This window comes from Perca fluviatilis, chromosome 19 (assembly GCF_010015445.1).
Source record: "Perca fluviatilis chromosome 19, GENO_Pfluv_1.0, whole genome shotgun sequence".
Classification (NCBI taxonomy): Eukaryota; Metazoa; Chordata; class Actinopteri; order Perciformes; family Percidae; genus Perca; species Perca fluviatilis.
The window spans coordinates 19888724-19912474 of NC_053130.1; the positions used below are offsets into that span (position 1 = coordinate 19888724).

General features: G+C 37.9%; 1 protein-coding gene across 3 annotated transcripts in view; it reads right to left on the reverse strand.

Annotated features, from left to right (window-relative positions):
- eys (eyes shut homolog) overlaps positions 1-23751 on the reverse strand; it is a 182907-nt gene that overhangs the window by 90139 nt on the left and 69017 nt on the right. For all 3 annotated transcript variants that reach the window (XM_039783198.1, XM_039783197.1, XM_039783196.1), the window contains 6 exons: positions 22602-22723; positions 18923-19044; positions 17824-18083; positions 3134-3230; positions 2568-2675; positions 1128-1273 (listed from right to left, as the gene is read on the reverse strand). In XM_039783198.1, coding sequence (XP_039639132.1) covers positions 1128-1273; positions 2568-2675; positions 3134-3230; positions 17824-18083; positions 18923-19044; positions 22602-22723 — 855 coding nt within the window. The remainder of the gene's footprint in view (positions 1-1127; positions 1274-2567; positions 2676-3133; positions 3231-17823; positions 18084-18922; positions 19045-22601; positions 22724-23751) is intronic.

The following is a 23751-nucleotide window of genomic DNA, read 5'->3' on the forward strand; positions in this document are numbered from 1 at the left end:
GAAGTGTCATTATAGCTTAATCACATCCATGAAAGTGAGTAGGTATAGCACAAGACTGATTTATTAGTAAGCAGCTTCAGCTGTTACAGTCAAAATGAATGTTGGCATTCAATATGCGAAAAAACACCCTTGACTACCCTGATGGCTGAAGCAAATAATATGACAATACCATCAGGTGACAGAACGAGTTACAGTATCCCAGTAATAGAGGAGATGACACGTCATACCATCAAAGCAAAATAGCATTTCAATCAAATCAGGCTGCACAAACATGATGTGATGAATCAACGTAAGACGGCAAATTTACTATCAGAGTAGAATAAAAAGTCACACACAGCTACAGTAGCACCACGAACCCGTTTGTGTTTTTGTGAAAAGTTGCAATGCATTTTCACGCGTTACTAGAGCAAATATTTTGTATAAGTTCCAGTTTGTTTGAGCCAATCCAAACTGTATCCTCTGGCCGCTTGCTCTCTTGGGGAACCCTGTTTCCTCAGATGAGCTTAGAGCAACAGAAAAAGTAATGACTTGTACTATGCTGTGCGTAGGCCTAATAATAAAAGCTGCTTCTGTGGGAATTGGGCCATGTGTGTCAGGTTTGGCTCTCCAGAGTAGCAATACCTCAGAGATTTCCCCTCCCCCCCTCTCAACTGTGGAAGAATAAATTGATGATACAATGTGGAAGACAAATGAAATTAATCTTCCCAGTACCTGACAGGAATCGGCTTTAGATAGTGCACACTCACATATACACACACATGCGCTAAAATAGCTTGATATCAGTCTGAGTGGAAAATAAGACAAATGGATTGAAGTAAAACAACAATAGCGCTCTGAGACCAAAGAGGCTGATGAAACAAAATAAAGGCAACTAACAGACACTGAGATGTTTTCATCAGATAAAACAGGTGACATGAATTTATCTCTTGTTAGCTTTACTGAAAGACAGGCACTGTATCTTGCAGAGGCAGGCAGGCTAATTAAAAGCAACTATAGTGTAGCAGTTTTTTTTACACTAAGCCAGATCTGTGTCAGACTTGCCTCAAGAGCGTGCGGCCGCAGCAGTCTTGATAAGCTTTTTAGACTCTCCTATTGATCTTCATGTCACCTGAGGGCAAAAGAGCTACCTGAGTATCCAGGGCGACAGACACACTTGAAGCCCCCGGGTGTGTTGATACAGATGCCCTCGTGTAGGCAAGGTGAAACTTCACACTCATTCACATCCAGGTCACACAGCGTTCCAAAATAACCAGGAGTGCAAATGCAGTGGAACCTGAGGAAGATGTGATAACACTCAATCATTAAGGAAAATAAAGTGAAGACCAGTGTGTCCGACAGTAATTATAGCATACTTTGATTTGTGTTTAATTCAGTTCTAACTGTAAGTTTAAAATACTATTTTTATTTCAGCAAAAACAGCACACACTCTTGCAGAAGGTACATGTGTTCCAAACCCACCAAGACAAACAAAGGTGCGTAGTAAGACACATTTAACTCAATTCAAATCCCTCTCTGCAGCTGTCGGTGGGTCTAATACCTGACCACACACCTCAGAGGAGATGCTTATCCTGTTTGCAAGTGAGATAATAAGAAGACATGTAATTAGACACCTCTGTGCTAAAATCTAAACTACATATTTTGATTAGTAAGACATCATTTTTCTTCAGTAGACCAATTACATAACATCATCACATTTCTGTCATATGCTAAATGGTATTTATTATGCCACAACGGAACTGTGCTGCCTAATTATGTCAACTCTAAAGGCTGAATTGATCTGAGACATATCTGTCAAAACAATTAACATTTTCTCAGTCACAATTAGTTCATATGTGTTTGCCTCAACTGTACATACAGAGATGAGACCAAATAATGCACATTTTACAGAGTCAAACTCAAAGTATATAATGAAAAGAAAAAAAGACAGCAAGAGCTCAGAGAGTATACTGCAGAGTCTGATTCATCACCCCAGTACAGATGGACTTGTTCGACTTGTTGGGTCAGGGAGACAGAGGAAGTGGTGTGTGCAGTGTTTGTGGTGGGCAGCGAGGTTAAAACACACCTGATGTGAACTCCCTGGACTGTGCAATCAGGGGAGAGCTCTGAGCAGGGCCAGGTCACATGGGAGGGAAATGACGGGATACAAACTGGAGACAAACCATTTAGGACTCAAATTGGCCCTGGGACTTTGCTACCCATCTGTCCGACTAAGCCTGGAAGCCCCGGGGCTCCCATTAAGCACAGCAGAGAGAAGCACCAGTGGAGTAAAGCCCAATCTAGATACATGATGTGTTCCTGCTGAATTCGCTCTCTGTCTTTAGAATAGCAGCTTATGTGTGTCAAGGATGAAGACAGGCTTGTTATATAAACCGGAACACTTTGAAGAGGAGCATCACAACCTTGTGTGGTTTCTTCGGTTTTGTTCGTTATCCTTTTAAAACAAATGCAGGAAATGAATGCTGCCTGGCCTTAACCGATATGCACCTTTTTTTTTTTTTTTAAAGCGCACAATGAATGAAGGCTAAGGACCAAAGTTTGAGCAAAGGAGGAGTTATATTCATACTCACTTGTTCACAAGGTCTTGACAAATGGCAGAGTTGTGGCAGGGGCTAGAGGTGCACTCATTGATGTCTTCCTCACAGTTAAGGCCGGAAAATCCTATCTTGCAATCACAGCTGGATAGGAAAAATTCATTAATATTGATATTTTGTCTCAGATGGAAAATAGAAGATCTAGCTATGTCCTGGCACATGCACAGAGGGAAAGAATTTATAGAAATGTAATGATGATATTTAGTCTGATTGCACATACTGTACAGTACAGTGACATAAACATGGATTTTGACTGTTTAAGAGCTGCATGACAAGAGCAATTAAGGCAGATAGTTTTTGTTAACAATTTGACCTAATTTCAACCTAAAATGGTACATAACTAAATCCATTAAAATATTTTTTCAAAAAGGGCATGAGCTCAGAGCAAATCTATTAACTCAGTGTATCAAAATTACAGTTTAATGGCCTGAAACATGTACAGAAATGAAGGTTACTGATACTCTGGATTTAAAGTCACTAGAAAGCCTGACATTTTCTGGCCACTAACAAATGAAAAGCTGGTTATGGATAACACGTTTTACCTGTAACTGTTGACCCGGTCCACACAGTTGCCCTGGTTTTGGCATGGATTTGAGCTACACTCATTGGTGTCAATTTCACACCAACTTCCTTCAAATCCTGCAAGATAGATGAGATGGTCATGGATGAGGAAACCCCACTACATCCTGAAAAACGTCAGGGCCGATGAGAACAAAGACCCCAGTGAATGCCATTTTAATGGAACTAGTAGCCCCTGTAGCATATCTCATCTTCCAGCTCTCAGCACTCACTGTTTCCCCTTTGAGAGTGTGCAAGTCTAATAATACTTTAGTGCCACAGACAGATTGGTCTGAGGGTTAGTGGTTTGGGGTTTGGGAGGTGTGTTGCTGTGTGCGCCATTGTGCATATATGTCTGTGTGTGTGAGAGAAATCGAGCGAGTGGGGGGACATCTTGTTAAGTTAGGGTAAGAGGGAGAGGCTAAACCCAAGAGCTATTTTGCCCTCGTTCATTAGAGGGTTGAGGGGCAGGATGGCTAAGCAGATCAGCATGGATGTTTTGTTGTACTTTTGAAGGCAGCCTGGGAGCTTGTAATGTTCTGCCTGTCAGAGGTATTCCTCTGGTGCTTGGTCTTGGTCTGGTCCATATGATGGGTTTCTGCTGAACAAGTCAAACTAAATTAGGTAGGTTCATGAAGTAAAACTGAATAAAAGATTAATAAATGAAGACCAGAATTGTATAAGCAACTGAAAACCTAATTGTGAAATTAACTCACTACTAATTATGTTGAAATTGAAATACCATACCATTAAAAAGTTCTAGTAAATTTTAATTTGTGCAATGAACTTTTTTTTTAATTCCAGTATATGTACATCTATTGGGTTCACAAACTCAGATAGGAAACATCAAAAACTACAGTATATTCAAACTGCTTAAATTCAATAAGTTAAGTTCAATTTGGATAAAAAAAAACAAGTCAAAGATGTTACATTCAGACCTAAAAATCCAAGACATAAAGGATAAGCGATCATGCCTAACTTATCAATTCCTTATGGCCATAATTTGCTTCCGTAACATTGACTATCAGCATTCTGAGACTGCTGTTGCATTTGTCGTGGTATGAGCAACCATTTCCTGTCCAATTCCACTATTCTCTTTTAAAACTGAGCTATTTGAACTATGATGGGTTTTGGCTTGTGTATGTAGGAATTCTCATCTGAGAGAAGTACTTGTATTAACAATGATGAGGTTTATAATTATTTGAGACAAAGCGCATGTTTAATCTTGCAAATGTAAAAATGTGAAACCTAAGGAGGCAGTTAAATATGAAGATATGGTTTACATTATATTACATTATGCATCACTATAAATGTATATAAGATTGTATCTACTGATTACTCCATGATTACCATGTATTAGGTTTGCCATTTTTCTGCTGTACATTATGTAATGATACCCTACATCACGAGATAACACCACATAATGCTCTGTAATGTGAACAATGCCTTTTGTCATTACAAACAGAAGAAAAACAAATAGATGGCAGACAATTATACAATAATAGTATATATAGATCATACATTTCTGAGTGCAGATTGATGTATCAATTGTCAGCTATTATTTGTGGTTTACTATTCAGTCAGATGAAGGTCAGTACAAATGATATGGCATAACAACAGGATGTAGCTCTCCAAGCAACTCTCACTGTTCATTTGCTATCAGCTGAATAAACAATATTGTATACGATTATGTTTAAAAAGGCAGAAAGAACAATTTCCAATACAGCTAGAGTGACGCTAATGAAGAAAAAGTACGACAGCGACACTGACGCAGCTCTGTGTATCTTGGGACGTAAGAATGAGAGGGAATCCATGAGACCACAGAGAGCACAGAGCATCTGGTGAATTATGGGACAGCACAGGTTTCCCAAGCTGGTCTGTCAGTCAAAGCAATGGTGGAAAACCTCAGGGACTATTTCGAATGTCACCGCAATGTAATGCATCTTCTGCCACTGAGCAGTGACTGGAGGCTCCTCTTTGACAGAGTACAGAGAGGGATACCCAAGGCGTGTGCATACGTAGTCATTCCATCATCTGGCTGGAGCTACACTATGTGATCACTGCTCCTGCCAACGAATGTCTCCGAGGAGAAGAAATTGTGGGTAATCCCCAGTGGATAGCGAACTAACTTTGATGGACGTTTCAATTGAAAAATGAGTGATGTCTCCATTTTAACTGTGTGAATTTGGTCTGGACTGCTACATTTGTGACTATAGTCTTCTTTTCAAAGTTGCTGTCAGTCTGATGTAACAATTTCTCATTAAAAAAAAAATTATATTACACTCTGCTTGTGCAATATAGATTATGGTCTTTGTCTGTGATGTCAGTAAGCTGTCTGACAATACTCAAGTATCAGACTTCACTGATCGCTTAATCTGTGTATGATTTTAAAGGAATACGCCACCGTTTGTTGAAATAGGGCTTATCACGGTCTACCCTGGTTGTAGATAGGTGGGCCAACGCATTTTTTGTCTCAGTGCAAGTAATTAGGTTGTTTTTTTGTCTTTTGTTGGCTCACTTTTACTCACAACATGCTAACCGGCAACATAGGATTCCATTCACTACGCTAAGCTAACTAGCGCCGGCGCTGCCGGTGTTGCACCGGACTTAAACAATGCATGCACAAAAAATGCATTGGCCCACCTATCTAAAGCTAGGGGAGACCGTGATAAGCCCTATTTCAGCAAACGGTGGCGTATCCCTTTAATGCTGAAACCAAAATACATCATCATTCCAAGTTTTCTGTGTTAATGGTTTTTTTTTGTAACACAACACAATGCACAAATACACATCCCATAGACCATGGACTTTTGTTTGCATTTAAAGCTTTCACCTTCAAACAAAACACCCTCATCATTGTAATTTTTTAAAGGCCACATGTATAAATAATGAGTTTGCACAAAAAACATGCATTCTGTACACCATGTCCCATACATAATCTGGTATACATAAAAAAGAATGTTAGCGCACCTCGTGCATAGTTCAGACCATGCGTGGTTTTTCTCGAGGGTGATGGGAAAAGGTTTAGATGAAATATTAGATGAGAAACAGAATCGAATAGTAAAACTTTTAGGTTTATGATGTTTTACATATGATGCATTAATGCAACAAGCACTGCAAATATCATGGGTTATGGTTGTATGTAATAACGGCTGAAATTGTGCTAATTCTTCCATGCAATGCATCACTATCAACATCTAACAGGGCAGATCGCCATTAAATTCAGTAAGCACAACCATGTCCCTGAGAGCTTGAACATCTATTTTAAACTCGCCATGAGCTTTCATCTTGTACTGCACACATGCCAAATTGTCAACCTTGAACTTAATAAACACGAGTTATGAGTTATCAATTATAACAAAAAAATGAACACAGTAGCCTAAACAGATTTCTTATCTGTACTGTTCTTGTTTGGTGGTCAGAAAAAAACAGCATGCTACTCTCTTTGACTGAGCGAGAACTTCCTTCTGATACAAAAGGAATTAATGATACTGATTTTGGTGACATGAAAAATGTGCGAACACTGCTGTCTGCTGTGGCAGTCTGCATTCACACAGAAAGCTAAAATAAAAATAAAATGAGAAAGAGTGTGGCAGTGATCCATCACTGCACAGAGACAAATTTGATGGAGTGTTTTTGAATTCCTGTTACATCATTGACGTGCATGCAGCAACACGAATGGCAACAAAAACAAAGTTTTGTGTAAGACTCTAGGATTAAAGGCAGGGTGGGTAATGTTGAAAAGCTAGCAAGGTTTGAAAGTAGCATCTCCTCGGGGCTACGACTAACACCTCCCCCTGCCCTCGGGGCTCCGACCCACACACAAACGTGCAGGAGGACCGCTGTGTCACTGCTTCAGAGCAGATGAAGAAAGGAACGCAATTTTACTTCATGTCTCATTTACCGGTAAGCAAACACCTAATATTATCAGTACAAATGTTTAAAACAAACACGATTACTGTCACGCACTTTTAGCAATGCGGTGACGAAGCGCATTAAGCTTAGGCTCGTACACAGGAGTTGTACAGTATGCGCAACGGGGCAAGGAGGCATTTCATTGGTTCTTTCCAAGCGGACCGCGAGACAGTGATTGGTGGGCGTTTTTACAGGATTCCAGCAGTTACAGATGACGGATCTTGTTCGCTAATATTTCAGAGCCCATATGTTATTTATTGCTGTTGGGGTGTAAAGACCATATCAAACAATATATAAAAAGTGTATATAGGAAATAGTTACCAATCCTGCCCTTACAAGATAACTGTTATAGAGCTGTCGGTTGCAAAACATTTATCAAATAACGAATATTTTGTCTGTAAATAAGAGACACATCTGGCACAGGCAGACACATCATCAATCCTGTAAAACAAATACTAAACAACTAAATTTAGGAAATTAAAAACAAATATAAATGGGCAGACAAAGCAGATCTCAAATTATTCATCATGGTTGTGTTTCTCATAATCAAGGGGTACAACATGCTTGTGAGTCCTTCACATACACTGACCAAATCTAGGTTACTTGTATAAGTGGGTTACGAATAGAAACCTCTTTACATGTAAACACCAGCCACTGCAGCCAATTTACCCCACTGCTACACACCTGGACCACCTCCTTAGTACTGCTAATGAAAGCACAAAATGATTAAACACTGAGTTTATTTAAAATGTGTTAACGGTACAGCTGTTGTAGACCCTATTTTTATACATTATGTAGAAATGTAGCCACTAACCACTTTCTCACAGCTACTCTCTGGCTTAAACATTGCTCAACATACCGCTGATGTTGTTATCATCTACTGTTTTTCTACTTTGCACAGATACTGTACCATAAAACCAGGAATCTGCTAAATGTTTAAAGGAGAAGAAGTGAAAAGAGCCATGTGGAACAGCCTGGGCACAGGTGTGTTGTCTCAGAGGTCTGCACTAAAGACAGCCACCTCCATTAAATGACCTAAAGTGATGAAAATACATGAGTTGCCTTCAATTGTGTGCCTCTATTATATCATCTGTAGCACTTCAATTACGAACAATGCTCCACGATGCAAAATCTAAAACTGACTATGCTGTGAATTTTAAAGCTACAATAAAAAAAAAAAAATCAACATCTCTTCGATATGATGTTTGTGAGTACTGCCAATCCCACGGGGAATCAACACCCTGTCTATAACTCTATGCAAATTTCTGGATGGTGCTGTGGTTTACTGGTCCATATGTTTGAGTTGGAAGGTTATCAACATGTATGTCATATGACACAGAAAGTCTCAAATGTTTTGTTTCTTTTAGCAGTTGGCAGAACAAACCAGGGCTAAAATGTGAGAAAACAGTGGGCTTGCCATCGACAGGTGACAAGAACGGAGGACTCCCAAAGAAGATGACCATGTTGCTCTGCTGCTACTGCATATGTAAGTAACAATGTGTTTGCTAACATAAACATGAAAAGTTAATACAGTATAATTATTGTTGCCTTGAGTTTGTCGAGTCTTCTTTCTGACAATAGAGGGAAAAAAACAGCTTAACGAACCCTTGGCTAGTCAACAAAAAAGAGATTGTAACTTTATATATCATCAGTTTAAATGATACATATTGGCTATGCTTAAAGGCATAGTTTCCACTGAGAAATGTATGGGACATGATTCTGCCTTTATTTCTTTTTATATAATTTGATTAAACCCCTACAAACTCTCTTAACAGTGTCCTCTACTGCCAAGCTGTCATAATCTAAATGAAAAAGTACTCTGACTTAAAAGCTATAAAAGTTTTAGATAGAAAATCTAAAATATACCATCACTGTCAGATTTTAAAGAAACTTGAACTGCTAGATTGGGAGAACACTGTGAAATACATTGACTCTATATTAGTTTTTAAAATCCTTCATGGTCTAACTCCACCTCCTTTACAGGAATATATAAAAAAGAACTCAAACAGCTCAACCAGAGCAGGCTCCAGAGGTAACTGCACTGTTCCCTTTAGGAGAAGTGCATTTGGCCAGGTTATTTTTTCCTTTAGAGCAACCACTACCTGGAACTCTATACCAAGCACAATACGTGAATTATCAACTCTCACCTCATTTTCCAAACAGTTTAAAAAATGGCTACTGCTAAATCAAACCTGTTGTCATTAGCTGGGATAATATGTAATCTGTTGTTGATCTGTAATTTATGTAATTTTTTATGGCGATGTTTTACTCTGATTTGTTTTATTTATTTAACTTAATTTATAGGGACCATCAACCTGGGGATGGAAATTAGCATTTGGCTATAATCCTGTATATTTACTTTCTTCGAAATGTTCATTAATATACACTGTCCCCTTCTGAAATAAATAAACTTAACATAACTTGATACAAATCCAGATGCACTCATCTAGGTCGCCTTTGGCTGGTGCCCTGTGCTTACAGAAATAACCTTCCTGAGCTGTAGTGAGTGCTTTGGTGACTGTTTTTACTCTGAGTTTTGCCTCTCAGGCTACACACAGGGTGCCTTTTGATTGGTGAAGCTTGTTGGGGCTGTAATGGGGTTAAATAAAGAAAGAAAGAAAATGATTTATGTTTATTTTAATTTGCAGGTGACAGTGTTTTAATAAACAATGTGTATATTATGACATTCCTAAAAGGACACACACAATTGATTATAAATAAAAAGCTGAGGCAAGAAATATTTGGTGACTACAAATCAAAATCAGATCTCTATAACTGTAACTAGGCATTCATATAGAGTAGACTCCCTGACTTTATTGTGTCCCCTAACATCTGAAACTAAATCCATGTCGCTGGTCTATGCTACATGGAAATGAATATATCCTGTCAGAATGTGCCCATTTTCCACAGGTTTATTATATAGAGACTATTTTGGGTATGTTACCTCCTGTTAAGCATTCAGAGGTTAAACACCAATATGTTAGAAGCTACTAATGGCTGAGAATTTTTCATGAGGGGAAAACCCACTAAAAACACTATGTGCTCATTGATGCAGCTGTTGTTCGGGCTGGAAACAGACGTCTCAAAGCTAAAATGGAACAAAAGAACCACCTTTTGCCCTCAGCAATTGAATATCACCAGCGTGCTGAGACCTTTGCTCACTGAAGGGGCACGCCCTCATACTGAGACTGAACACCTGCTTCATTTTAATATTTTGTTGCTTCTCTGTGTGACTTCACTTTCAGATTATCAGACTAGATACTGCTGCGGTTCTCCAAATAGAGCTGTGGTTTACATGGACTTTGCTTAAATACAGTATGGTCATTGACTGCCTCTCTGTCATGGACTATTATTCTGTGAAAGAGATTTCATTGAATTATTTTTGTTCTCAGTTATTATACTATGGGGAGAAATGATTATTGTAGAGGCTTATTGTAGTTTTCTAGTCATATGTAACGTATATATTCTACATGCTACTGCTATGGCAGCCATTATGCTCCTGAAGAGATTTTTAATCTCAGCACTTTCCTCCTTAAATTATTATTAAGCATATTATGAACTAGCCAGTAAATGCATCTTACATAAAAATTGTATAAGTTTAGAATGCTAAACTTAATCTTGTTAATCATCTTGAATATCAGCCTATAAAACAAGGATGTATTATTTTACTATATTGAGACAAGAAATAAAGGCCAGTGATATTCTCATACATCTGCCAGGGCAGCTGGTTTATAGATTGAAATACATCTACTATAAGTCATAATGTCTACCTCCTCGTAAACAAAAAAAAGAGAATTATCACTTAAAATGAATGCAGCGAGGACAGACTTTTTCCAAGACATCTTTGGCAAAAAATATTCTTAACACATCTTTTTCAATATCATATTAGGTATGTGTCGACTCCCATGTTGGCACAGGTTCACAGTAGCTCATTAACCAACTGTTTGGTAGGACACAAACTCAATCTTGTGGAAGGTGAAGGCTAGTGTAGCATGCCATGCAAATAAAGGGGTTTGTTCTCCATCTGGCCAGGAACACCTCTGGGGATATTGTGAGCCATGGAGACCAAATGGATTTTGCATGTAGAGGGACCACACAGTGTTTTTGAATTAATTCCCTATATTGCAATAATCATATTCCTCCACTCTAGAGGCAATTCCCTTGTCCCCTTGTCAAATAGCTCACTTTTAACACTGAAATATGCCAACTTGTCACCCAAAACCCAATGAAAATGTAGTAATGGACACTCATGAAGACTTTTATAAATCTAAAACATAAAGTCCTACAGTCATGTGTTCTTATGTAAATATAAAAATGTTAGAAATTATTACTTTTGGTCATCATTACCATTTCAAAGAACCTTTGAATACAAGGGATTTAGGAATACATACATATACTTTGTTATTGCTTATCTGTAAATAAACATAGTTACCAATCTTTAAATCAGCTACAAGTGTTTTTTAACTAATTGTGAAACAAATTCAATTCAATATTGATGCCTCTATATGCCCTATGCAAACTAGAAAATCAGCCATAAGATTGGTATTTCTGTATAATGCCTGTTACTGGGTCCAATTTTTGCACGCAGACCAGAAGAACCTAAGATTACATCTTCCCAGGCAAAGTTTTGCAGTGAGTACTGCGTTAGCCAGTTAAAAGGTAGCAGGGGGATATTTGTGAAAAAAAGCTTAAAAGGGGCAGTAATAGAGCATGGGCAAAAACAGGAGTCAACCTTGGTCGGTCATTTAACAGATGGAGAGAATTGCGGGATTTGAAATAATTCAAAGCTGATCCTGAATTGACCCTCTTCCTCCTACACAGGTGTGTAACATGTCTATTTTATTCATGAATATGAGACGTGGTTTTATATCAATATATTAATTTACGTTGGTAGCTAAAACAAAGCTAGCTTAGGTTATGTTATAATGGCTTATAACATAACCTTTTTTGTTAACCTTGCTACTGAGCCATGTCTTGCTGTTGGCTTATTATTATGTAGACATAACATTACTAGGGAATGTTGATAACTTTATCAACAAAATATCTATTATAGAGCAACCAAATCTGTTAGTTGTAGGCTTACATGTAACCTAGGTGTATGAACAGTACTAAAACAAAGTTTACCTTGTTTCACCCTTGTCATATTACAGGTGTTAATCTTCCATAAATTGATACATTACCTTAAAAAAATATATTAAAAAATAATAGTATTAAAAATAAGTTGGTCTTTCCTTCACTCACTTCCAAAAAAAATGCATGCACTAGCCAGATCAAGATCTTTACGAAACGAGGCAGTGGTGCTCATGGGAACTCCCACTTTTGTCCACAAGGGACGCGAAAACCAACACAAAATGAAAGTTGTAGCTTGTTGCTTTAAATTATTATTATCAATTACGAATTGCAAATCTTGAAAAGCTAAAGTCTAAGTTGTTACAATCTCATTAAAAGGTAATAATAAAACATGTTTTGAATTTAATTATTTAGCATCTCTAAGATAAAAACCCATAGCAATACAAACCACAATATGGCACTTTATTTGCATCTTTTCAAAATATAGAATAAATTAAGCATGCATTATGGATCTCTTGGATTGAACTTTGTGTTTTCATATCTAGTATTAGTTGTAGTTCAAATAGTTCAAATTTGTCATGGATTCTTTGTGTTCCGTAAATAGATTTTGAGGCAGCGATCTTGACTATTACAGATATAAACAGATTTTAGTACTGTGAACTAATGGTGTGTAACATTTTTTAACACCAACTACTGTATGTGTAGCTTCAACATCTAAGTCTTTTTCCATTACAATAAAAAATAATATATTTTACCTACCAAGAAGCTTGTACGTTTTGATAAAATTAAAAGAAAAAGCCTGTAATTATTTTTCACCTAAGCAAGCACAACGCGTCCTTGACAGACTAAAAGACAAAGGTTTCAAGATCAGATTTCAATCTAGGATGCTGCAGTTTAATAGTACAAACTGTTCTCTGATCAGCAAACTGAGCAAGGACACCCAGACCTACAGTATAGATTGTGTACAGGAATCTGTTGTAACTCTGCCTTGTACCATAACCTGTGGTGAGTGATGCTATGCGTGTTTGTTTCATTTGTTGTGGTTGTCGGCCAGTAACCCTCACCCCAACCTCTACCCTATCTCCCCCATTTTCAGGTTGCTCTTCTATCAGGTTTGGCACTCCCTGCTGAGGCTCCTCATTAAGAGGAAAGTGGAACATCTGTGCTGGTCAGGCAAGATGACTTAGGCCTCCTGGCCAGAGCTTCAGCAGAGAGTCACTGCTGGGGAGAACAAAAACTTCCTACAGAAGCCCTCTACAATCAAGAGAGGATAACTGCTTCCCTTTTATTTTATTTTAAGACGATTCTTTCAGCTGCCTCTGGTTTTATTCTAGCCTCTGGGTTCTCAGAGTACACCTTTGTAGACAAAACTCATTTCCATTGTGCCTGTGTTTTACAAATCCCTTTAATACTACTCCCAGTAGGCACCTCCTAATGGCTGCCTTTAAGTTCCTGTTGAACTGACTAACACTAAAGTTGCCACATCACCCTTTTTCTGAGACTGATATAGTCTGTGAAGTGTCTTGGGAAAACTATGGCCGCACACTTAGCTTCAAAAAACATTACGTACAGGAGGTTTGAGAAAAAGGATCATTAAACCCACAGTGAAAGTGGTTATCTTCAGTGAAAGAGCCCTGCCAACTGCCATCAGATATTGTCAGAAGAGTGGCTATTAAAAAAGTTTGACAGTGACCATCCACTATCAGAGTATTACTGTTGTCTCCTGGGTATATTCACATTAGATACCTGTGCCTCTTCAGTTAACAACAACTGTAGCTAAAAATCATGTAGCCAGAATCGAAACACAAGAGTAGAAACAGATAAAATATTGCAGATAAAAAAAAGGTGATGCATTTTAGATACAGCATGTAATAGTTAAGCTAATGAGAAAGTACTTTCCTATTTGTAATGACTATGTCTATTATGATAAACACATTGGTAACATTTCCAGTTTCAGTAAAGGTCAACTAGTTTCCCAACCCACTTTAAATGATAAATGATTTTTTTGTTTAACAATATATAACAGAGAGCCTAACTGATACTAGACTTCTGAAGCTGTTACCAATATAGATATTTGAGTTATGAAAATCCAACAATGATATATTGGCTTATAATATTGTATTTAACCAAATATATTTGGTATGGAGCCCATAAAGCAGTTTTTCTGAAGAATCATAAAAGATATACTGAGCGGGAAATTTTACAGTTCAAACATTAGCTTGTCAGTGCTCTCTGGTGGACAGACAATATAACGGCCTTACTTAATTATCTCAAACACCTTTGCCATTTCTATACTGCAATTTCTTGTCACTTGCCGGCCAACATTTACACTGATACCAATATATATACACATTGCTGACTGAGCCATCTCCATCGACATACCATATCTAAACATCTAAAAATTGGTGAAACAGCATGGAGTGCTTCAAGCGCAGTTCAAATAACTCCTCTGGCTGCAAAATACACCCCATGTCTAGACAACTGATCTATTCCATAATACAGCCTCGTTAACAGCACAAACCTTCATGTCTACCCTAAGGCATGTTTTACCATGGTGCAGCTGCCATGATTTCCAACTGTGCCCACACACTGCCCGTATTTTGTTTTGGAATGTGTACCATTATGCTTTTATTTCATTACTCAAGATACAGTATCTAAAGCAAAATGAGAGGTTTTGCGTTTTAATGCAGTGCAGTTTAGTGCACATAAGCGTGTTTTAAGTACACACTGATGCCATACACTATTTTGTATTTTGTCTTTTACTGAGACGTGTGCCATTTCATGTTTTATAAACACATCAAACCCCATCTCCTTCATTCAGTCATTTTCGTACCCTGCACTTCTACCAAACAACATGCAAATAAGCACAACTAAAAGCCATGGACAAAATGGCTAATTGGTGAGGATTTTATTACAAGTTAACCTTGATAATGTTTACTGTGTGTGTCTGTCCATCTCGAGTGTGTGGGATAAGATTTGCTTATAGCAGTCAACTGGCAGACATAGGCAGACGTATTCCAATTTAATTAGGCCTGGGAATAATGTGAGGCCTACACAATTTCCTTGACAAATAACCTACATTGAATGGTAAATAACAAGTCTGTAAAATGGGTCGCATAACAGCTCTGTGTTCGTTCAGTAGAAGCTATGTACTGTAGGATGGATTTATGGTGAATAATAATGGAGAGCAGTGAGTCACAATAATGTGTGAAGTGAAGACGACCAAGCCCACGCAAAGCTCTTGGTGCAATGTATGCAGCCAGTACCTAATTTCCCAATTCCTCTCCAAGGAAGCCTTCTGAAACTAACCCAGTGGTTCTATTTATATCTGGCAACATCTTTTCATCTCGGCGCTGATAGAGCCATTAGGCACAACACAACCTTACAGCATCTTCACCTGCACACTGATATGTTTGAATGTTTAAACAATATATCATTTGATAAACTACCTCACAGGTAATTTTCCTAAAATATAGCTTTTTTTTTTAACTGACAGAGCTTGTAAATTGAACATAAAATGTATTTTAATGTGCAGAATATCAGTAGTTTGTGTAAAGTATGTATGTATTTCGGAATGTTATGAGGGAGCAAGAGTAAAACCAGTATGCTTTACATACACAAAGTAATCGGATTATTTTAAATATCTAAATTACAGTAGGGGAGCAGTTTTATTCAAAGCTTTTACATTTGCAGTAATTTGAGTTCCTCTTTAGTATCACTGCTCACCAATTGTAGTTATATTCTTCTGTGTGAGTTCATGTCTGTTACACCGGATTCCAACAGTGACACAGTTTGTTAGTCGCTCGACACAAATATAATCAAACACGAGAAACACAAGCTAAGCCAAATTTTGGCAGTATTGGGTAAAATATATTTAAAATTTAGCATTCTGAGCATATGAATAGACAGTAGAGAAATTAATTTTGCTTCAAGAGTAGTAAGTTGTTTGTATTGATTTTTTGGATAATCTCCCTCACCGTGAAAACTTTTGACCACAGCTTGAATTCCCACAAAGGATGAAATCTAAGTATGCATGAGGTTCATTTAATGGCCTCCAAACAGTGCACTAGAGGACCAGTGAAATCTACTTTGTTTGCCCCTTTATGAACATGCTATTTTATTGTACGGATATCCTTGAAGAGCAAGTATCTACATTTACAAATGTCAGAACATACAGTATGATAAGATAAGATGGCTTGCTAGTGGAACCTGCTAGTACAGTTAGATTTTTAACAAACTAGTTTAACAAAAAGTGGAGGTAAATCCAAAGCATATTTTCAATTTGGAATTATGGTACTGTGCAATTTTAACAGCTGATGTGTACATATTGGTATTTCATGTTAAATTATTAGTTACAAATAGTGTAGTTTACATGTTGTATCCTGCTTATTCCTATTTACAGTTGTAACACAATTTTCAAAAGGTAACATTGACTGGTGCATTTGCTGTGACCAAAACATAGTAAATGGTAAGGCACGGTTAAAAGGACTTTTATCATTTGCCATACTGATTGGAGCTAATGGGTTTATCCAGATGACTTGTTTGGACAGTTAATGAGTCAAAGAAAGGAAAATAAGTGAAAGCTTTATGCAAAACAGAAAGAAGGGTTTAATCAAGAATTGATTGCAATGACATGCCAAATGTATTAAGTGCTGACAAGTACACATTAGGCTAATATGATGTAGCTTAAATAACCTACAGTTGGCGTTTGTTATGTAGATTTAAAAAAAAAAATACATTTAATTGAACAAAACTCTGATGTTGATTTTAATCTGGATCTTGGCCCGGTCCTGCAAGGTTTCCATAAATAATCATCATACTGTATGAGGAGGCAGTATGTATTGTATAATGTTAGTTTTGTTGGCCGCCTGACTGCATAAAATGAAAGTATTACTTTATTATTATTTATATGAATCAACCATTGTTAAAAAAATGCATTTTAGTACAGTTGAACATATGATTCATACACAAAAAAACAATTATCATCTCTGTTGATATAGTAAATTTGTGGAAAACCTCATACATTTCAGGGAGGAGATAAAAATGATGCATGCTTAACTGTGACCGGAATATTTTTCATCTTCTAGGCTAGAACCTTTTGGTCTACCATGTTAATGTTTAACTTGGATTCTTTACAATTGGCAAAGTATTAAAAGCTAAAGTGCATAGTTTCTGTCGCCCCCGTGAGGAATTCTAAGTAATGACAACAACACTGTTGGAACATCCACATGACGCAAGCCCTCAGTGATCGCACACACATCCCCACCCCTCCTCCATGCAGTTGCTAACACTGAAGATTAAAAAAAATATTAAAGACTCTTTTTTATGTCCTCTTTGTCTCCAAAGCTGACAGTTGCTGTTATCCTTTCTCAGCGGTGACATAAAACACATCACTCGAGCTTCTGCGCGCGAATGTCCCCGTGCTACACCATTTTGTAAACAGCCATTCTGGGCAATACAGAAAGAGTTTTGTGGAGCTGATAGGCTATATTAGCTTTGTATCAACTCATGTGGCAATGGCTTGAATGTAACGGATGTTCATTAATATAAAATAGTGGTGCAATATAGCTAAGTGCAGATTGTCTATGTACAGTAACCTATTGAACAAAATTGTGTAGTTACTCTTGAAAAGTGGGCTAAAAGAAAAAAAGCAACATTAGTATGAGGCTGTGGCGGTGAGTTCACTCACCAGCTGGGCATCTGCAGAAGGCTGTTCCATTGGAGCGTGTCAGGCAGGTGGAGTTGTGCAGGCACGGATTGTGGAGGGGGTCACAGGGGTCATAAGGCTGGTTGCACAAGGGGCCACTGAAGAAGGGGGGACAGGTGCAAAAGAACTCCCCAGGTACAACTGACTCCTGACACTGAGCTCCATTTAGACAGGGTCCAGAATCGCACTCATTCACATCCTCTGCACAGTCCACACCTGTCCAGCCTGGCGAGCACAAACACCTTGGAAACACCAGAGAGGAGATATGGCGCTGTAGAGGTCATTGTGGCATAACTTAAAATTAATACTAAATAAAGAAACACAACTTATTTAGTAGTTTTCCTTAAGGTTAAGGGTGTCATTATCTTTGGGATAATCATGCAAAAAAATTAAATAGCAGTGGTACTGTGTGGCGCTGCACATAAACTACCACAATAATTCAAATGATCTGCAGGACACATTCTTCTGCATACAAGTGCACAGTGGTGCAGTCCATGTATTGGCACAGCACTCCTGGATCTCTGTGTGAGACAGTGCAGGGAATTTAAAGGTTAATTGAACTTCTGGTCAGAGCAGCTTTTAATTCTGGACAGCTGAATGTAGGACACAAGAGGTTAGAACACTGAGTGGGGATTAAATGGAATTGTATGCATGCTAGACACAGACAGAGAGAGCTGGAGACAGAAAAACAGAGATTTCTGAAGTATGTGCTCTTAAGGCAGGTGAATATTCCACTTGGTGGCAGTGAGTACCCAAGCACTACTAACCACTCCACCTTGCATTCCTTTTCATCCCCCAACTTATCCACCTGAAGCGGTTTTACGTCTCCCTAGCGAGAGGAGGACATTAGCTGATGCAGATACACCAGCTTTTTCCTCCAATGAGTCACAGATCCCCTGAAACCTTTTCATGCTGTGAGCCATTGATTGACTCATTTGTTTTACCTGCCATCTGCAATTCATTATGTCCGCTGCCAGTGGAAGGACATATTGCTATCTCTGAACGGCTTCTTTTTCTGCATTTATTAAGTGACTGATGCACCTCGTGAAGACAGCGCCCTCGGGCCGGCTCGCACACCTACTTGTAGCTGTTGAGAAGGTCTGTGCAGGTGGCGTTGTTTTTGCAGGGCTGCGATAAACATTCATCAATTTCTTGTTGGCAGAACTCCCCCTCCCAGCCAGAGTTACACACACACTCATAACTCTGCAATACGAAAAAAAGGAAACACAATTACACAACCATTGAAATATAGTGACATCTTACATTTGCACTTGTCTTGGTGTAGTAATTTAGGTAGTTAGATTCTATTAATTATAATAGCAATGGATGCCAATATAATATAACTAGAAAGTATTGTATATGCATATGAAAGCTGTTCATTAAGTGGTTATGGATCAATCAGAGGGCAATCTGACACTTATTCGTGTATTTATTTACATTTTAGTGAATGGTGCAAAATAGTGAATTTTCTCAAAAAGGTTGTACTCCCACTCACAAAAAGCTCTTTCCTGTGAAAATCTGTTTAAACTGTGGAAGTGTCATGCTTGTCGTACATTTTCACATTCCTGCCATGCAGATGTATTCCTCCTACCAGCCCAGCCTCTGGATAATATGCACGCAGTTTCTTTCCATGCCATTCAGGGTATATTACATGTTTTGTTTGGAAAGGTATTTTTATAGACAATCAAACATGTAAAACATGTTTGATTAAGATTTGTCTGGATTTCTTAAAAACCAATTAATATGTTTCTACTCTAAATTAAGAATTAGATTTATATACAGCTCCTACCCTTAATGTTTTTAACTCCTCCATTTAGAGCAGTATGTGGGCTACTTGTCCTTTATTTTATTTCAGTTGCAATCTGCATTATGATAATTAATCATGGCAAGAGAGATGAATGGTCTGTTGTCTATTACTTTCCAAGGTAGCAGCTTAATTTAAATTCCTTTTTGCATACAGGATGAATGAAGTCATATGGTCAAGGGTTTTTCAGGCTTCCTCATTGCCAGCATCCTGTCTAAAGGTCCTGGGTGCTGCTGGTTGAATGCATGCTAATCTTTATTTCATACACTGGAGGGGAGCCGTTAAACTTTGTCTGATATAATTTGTACACTGTGGGCTCTATGGGGACAAGGGGAAAATGCCGTCATTTCTTGACAAATTAGATACCACCAGGAGACTCCTATAGCTTACCCCTGGCAATAGAACATAATCTCATTTTTGCTGCTAAGTCACCTTCAGGGAACGCAATTCTCCAAAATAAGCTAAAGCTCTGTGGGACATGGTGTTCAGAGAGAGGAATAGCTGCACTGTAAACAAGACTAGGTTGAAGGGTTTCCAAAAACTTTCCCAATTTGAATAATGAGTGGAGAAAAAATATATAATGGTTAAACAGAGAACAACTTCATTTCAACCCCTCACATCAAACCCAATTTTCTTATGCAGTGTCCTTTTGTCTTTGCATTTGTAGTATTCAGTTTATCCCAGAAAATGACATGGACATGTTTTAACTATGATTTTGTGCTGGGGCAATTTTGAAACCTTGTCATAGAATCCCTTGTAGACTGTCATAATATAGAGAGGGAAAATGAGCATTTGTCCTTCAGTTATCCTGAAATTGCTACAGTAGCACTTTCTTGAAACCTAACATAAGAAAATGCTAGTATTCCTTTGGTATTGCCTATGAATAGATAAAAGATAAGAGATAAATGTACCAATAAAAGCCTAAAGTTAGTTTTTGATGAGATCATTTTCCAGGCCAATATACTTTGTTTATTAAGAGATGGAGAGGAAACAAAAGTAATATTTCTAACACAATGAAATGTAAAAATATGACATGTTGGCTTTGAAACTTCAAAAGCATGGTTTAGTAATCCATAACATGGCTTTAATTATTTTAAATTATAGACTATTATCGAGAAGTTTCTATGTAAGAAGTTGACTGTCACAAGTTTTGAAAAATCTTGAAGATAACTTTAAAAGTTTGACATTAGAAATAAGTAGTAATTAGTTTGTCTTTGTGACAAAAACAATTAAAGAAAATTGTTATTACAGAATGGATACTTTTTTAAGGAAAATACTTGTGAGAAAAAATCTTTCTTTTTTTAGTCTCACTATGTGGCTCCTCCTGGACGTCATAGACTCAAATACATTGTTAAATATATCACATCTTTCTTACATATATTATAAGTTTGAAAAGCACAAACTCTTTTTAAACCTGAACATTAGGTGTGGACTATAAACCAGAAGTTATCTGTCTTTGTCTAAAAAAAAAAAAAAAGACTTTATCTGTGACACATCTGCTCCACCACTGCAATCTGTTAGCAAATAAGCAGCTGTTGGAAAAAGGCCCCTGGTACTCATTGCACAGTTAGTAAGCAGCATGCAGCTCCCAAGGCCTTTTTTGCAGCTGCAACAGATCAATGTTATTGGCTTAAAAACAATTGAATAACTAGAGAAGCAGAGCTGTGCCTTGCAAAAACAAAAGTCTTAAATTGTTCTCTTAAACCTGAGTGTGTGCATCTGAAACATCAGTACAGAAGGACCAGCACACTAGGAATACAATTTACTGAGAACAATGATAATTTAAAAAATCACTTTGTCTTTGATGTAGGAAAAGCCTAAATTTTACAAACTCAGTTTTCCTTCATCATTTTAACAAGCATTCACGGAAAATAATCAGAGCTCTGCAGTTACTGTGCAAGGCAGACCAGGCCTGTCTTGTTCATCCTAAATATCCTATACTGTAGTTTAATCCAAATCGCTAGATTAGCTTAACTAAGCTGTAACTGTAGTGCATCTTTCAGAAAGTACACTACTGTACAAGTGGCCTTTTTTACTGCACATTTGACATATGCATTCAGAATTTCCTACCTGTGCCTACACATGCTTTACCTAGCCAGGTACGACAGACCCTGCAACCATCAACGGAGAATATACTGTAGAGAGGCTTACAAAATGTAAAGTCACTGAATGGCTTTACAAACATCTAAAATGAAGTACCAACTCTGGTGTTTGCCAAATGATTTATGATCTAGAAGATAATCCTAAAGATAAACTATTTAAATGTCTAATTACTGACAAAAAGGAACTAGTGTGTTGTTTTCAACATCTAATTGATGGACACTTATGCACTTGCATAAGTGCATTTAATATTTATTATGTCTATTGTAAACTTGTGTTAATTTCCACGTATACTTTGGTAACCTTTTGGTCATGTTGGCACATTAAAAGCTCAGCCCACAAGGCATAAATGGCCTAACTGGCAGGATTTGTCCATTATGAGATAAAATAACGAGGTGCATACATTAGATATTATGAGGCATTTCCTGTTCCTATCTTGTTTCACCCAGACACCAGGCACTTAAAACATACTTGCATCTCCTCCTGCTGAACCAATTTCCCAATAAGACCAATAAAGTCTGCCAGATTTGCCTACAATATCTAAACCTGATTGTTGTGCAGATGTAGCAGAGCCCAGAGCCATGCAGATGCTATTTTATTATTTTTAATAATACACCGCTATTCATGTTATTGCACAGTTGTTTATATTTTACTGCAAAAGAAATGCTTTCAAACATTAACTGCATGACAGTCATCAAAGATAATAGGCAGTGCATTTTTTTTATAATAAACTGTAGTGCTTTTCAATGAGTTACCTACTAGAGTGATTTACAGGACATTGTGCCATTATAAAGCCTTTTAAATGCCATTATATCAGCCCATTATACTGCCAAACAAAAAAAATGTGTCTACTTACCAGATGGAGGTCCTTACATCTTGAGTTTGTACTGCATAAACTGTTCCCACAGTCATCAATGTCTTGCTCACATCTCAGCCCAGCATAACCAGGATTGCAAAGGCAGTGAAAGCCGTCTACAACTGAAAGAAGATCAGTGGGACAGTTACAACACCTTGCATCATAAATTAATTCACTTTACTCTGCTAATGTACAACATCTCTACACAGGTGAGTGCTGATTACGTCTTTAAAGCACAACCACCCACTGTGATTTCATTTTTTAATGGATATGACCATTGAAATAAAACACCTTGTGCTGTATCAGTCAAACCTGTTGTTGCTAAATCTATGTGACAGGTTACCACGCTCTGCATCAACCTGACAGAGTTTGACATTCTAACCATCTTTAAATGAACCTCTCTGCAATGGCCACTCAGTCTCTTTTCTCCTACTACTTTCCTCGTCCCCCGTCTGTACTTACTCGACTTTTCGTCAATGAAAGCCTGAAAGCCTTGTCATTTGTTTTCACACTCTCAACACACTTGCAGCACACTGAATGAGCGGGGAAGAAGCACAACAATAGGAGAGAGCCCATTTTGAGGGCCATTCTTTATTCAGATGTTACAAATGCGCCAATTTCTTCCATCAGAAGTTAAAATCTCCCACGTCCATTAATCCATTCCTTCCTGTCTTTAATTATTAATGATGTTAAAGTGGGATGCATCATTCGGTTTCTCCAAAACAACACTGGTGTACAGGCTGCCAGTGACAGAGGTAATTGCACTTCTTACTGGAGTGAATTTATTACTTCCCCAGTCAGGGTCCCAGGATTCTTCATTATCCCAAAGATTTACCACGTAATCTATGCTGTCACTCTGTCTAGGTGCGTGTAGCTGCTATTACTCTCATTAAATGCTTTAGGTCCTGGGTGGCAGCAGCATTATTCATCTCAGCCACTGTGGCTATGCAGTGCTCTCCCTGGTGGCTGGCTGGCTGGCTTCTGCTGAGCACCGGCCAATAGGTCTTAGAGGCCTGCCTCACTAACCTAAGGTGAACTGGCTACACTGAAGATTAGTCAAGACAGCTTGCCGAGGTCTACTGCAGCACAGTGAAGGATAGGATACTCTTTGATAGCATTCGACTGCGATACTGCTTTGTATCGGCATAAG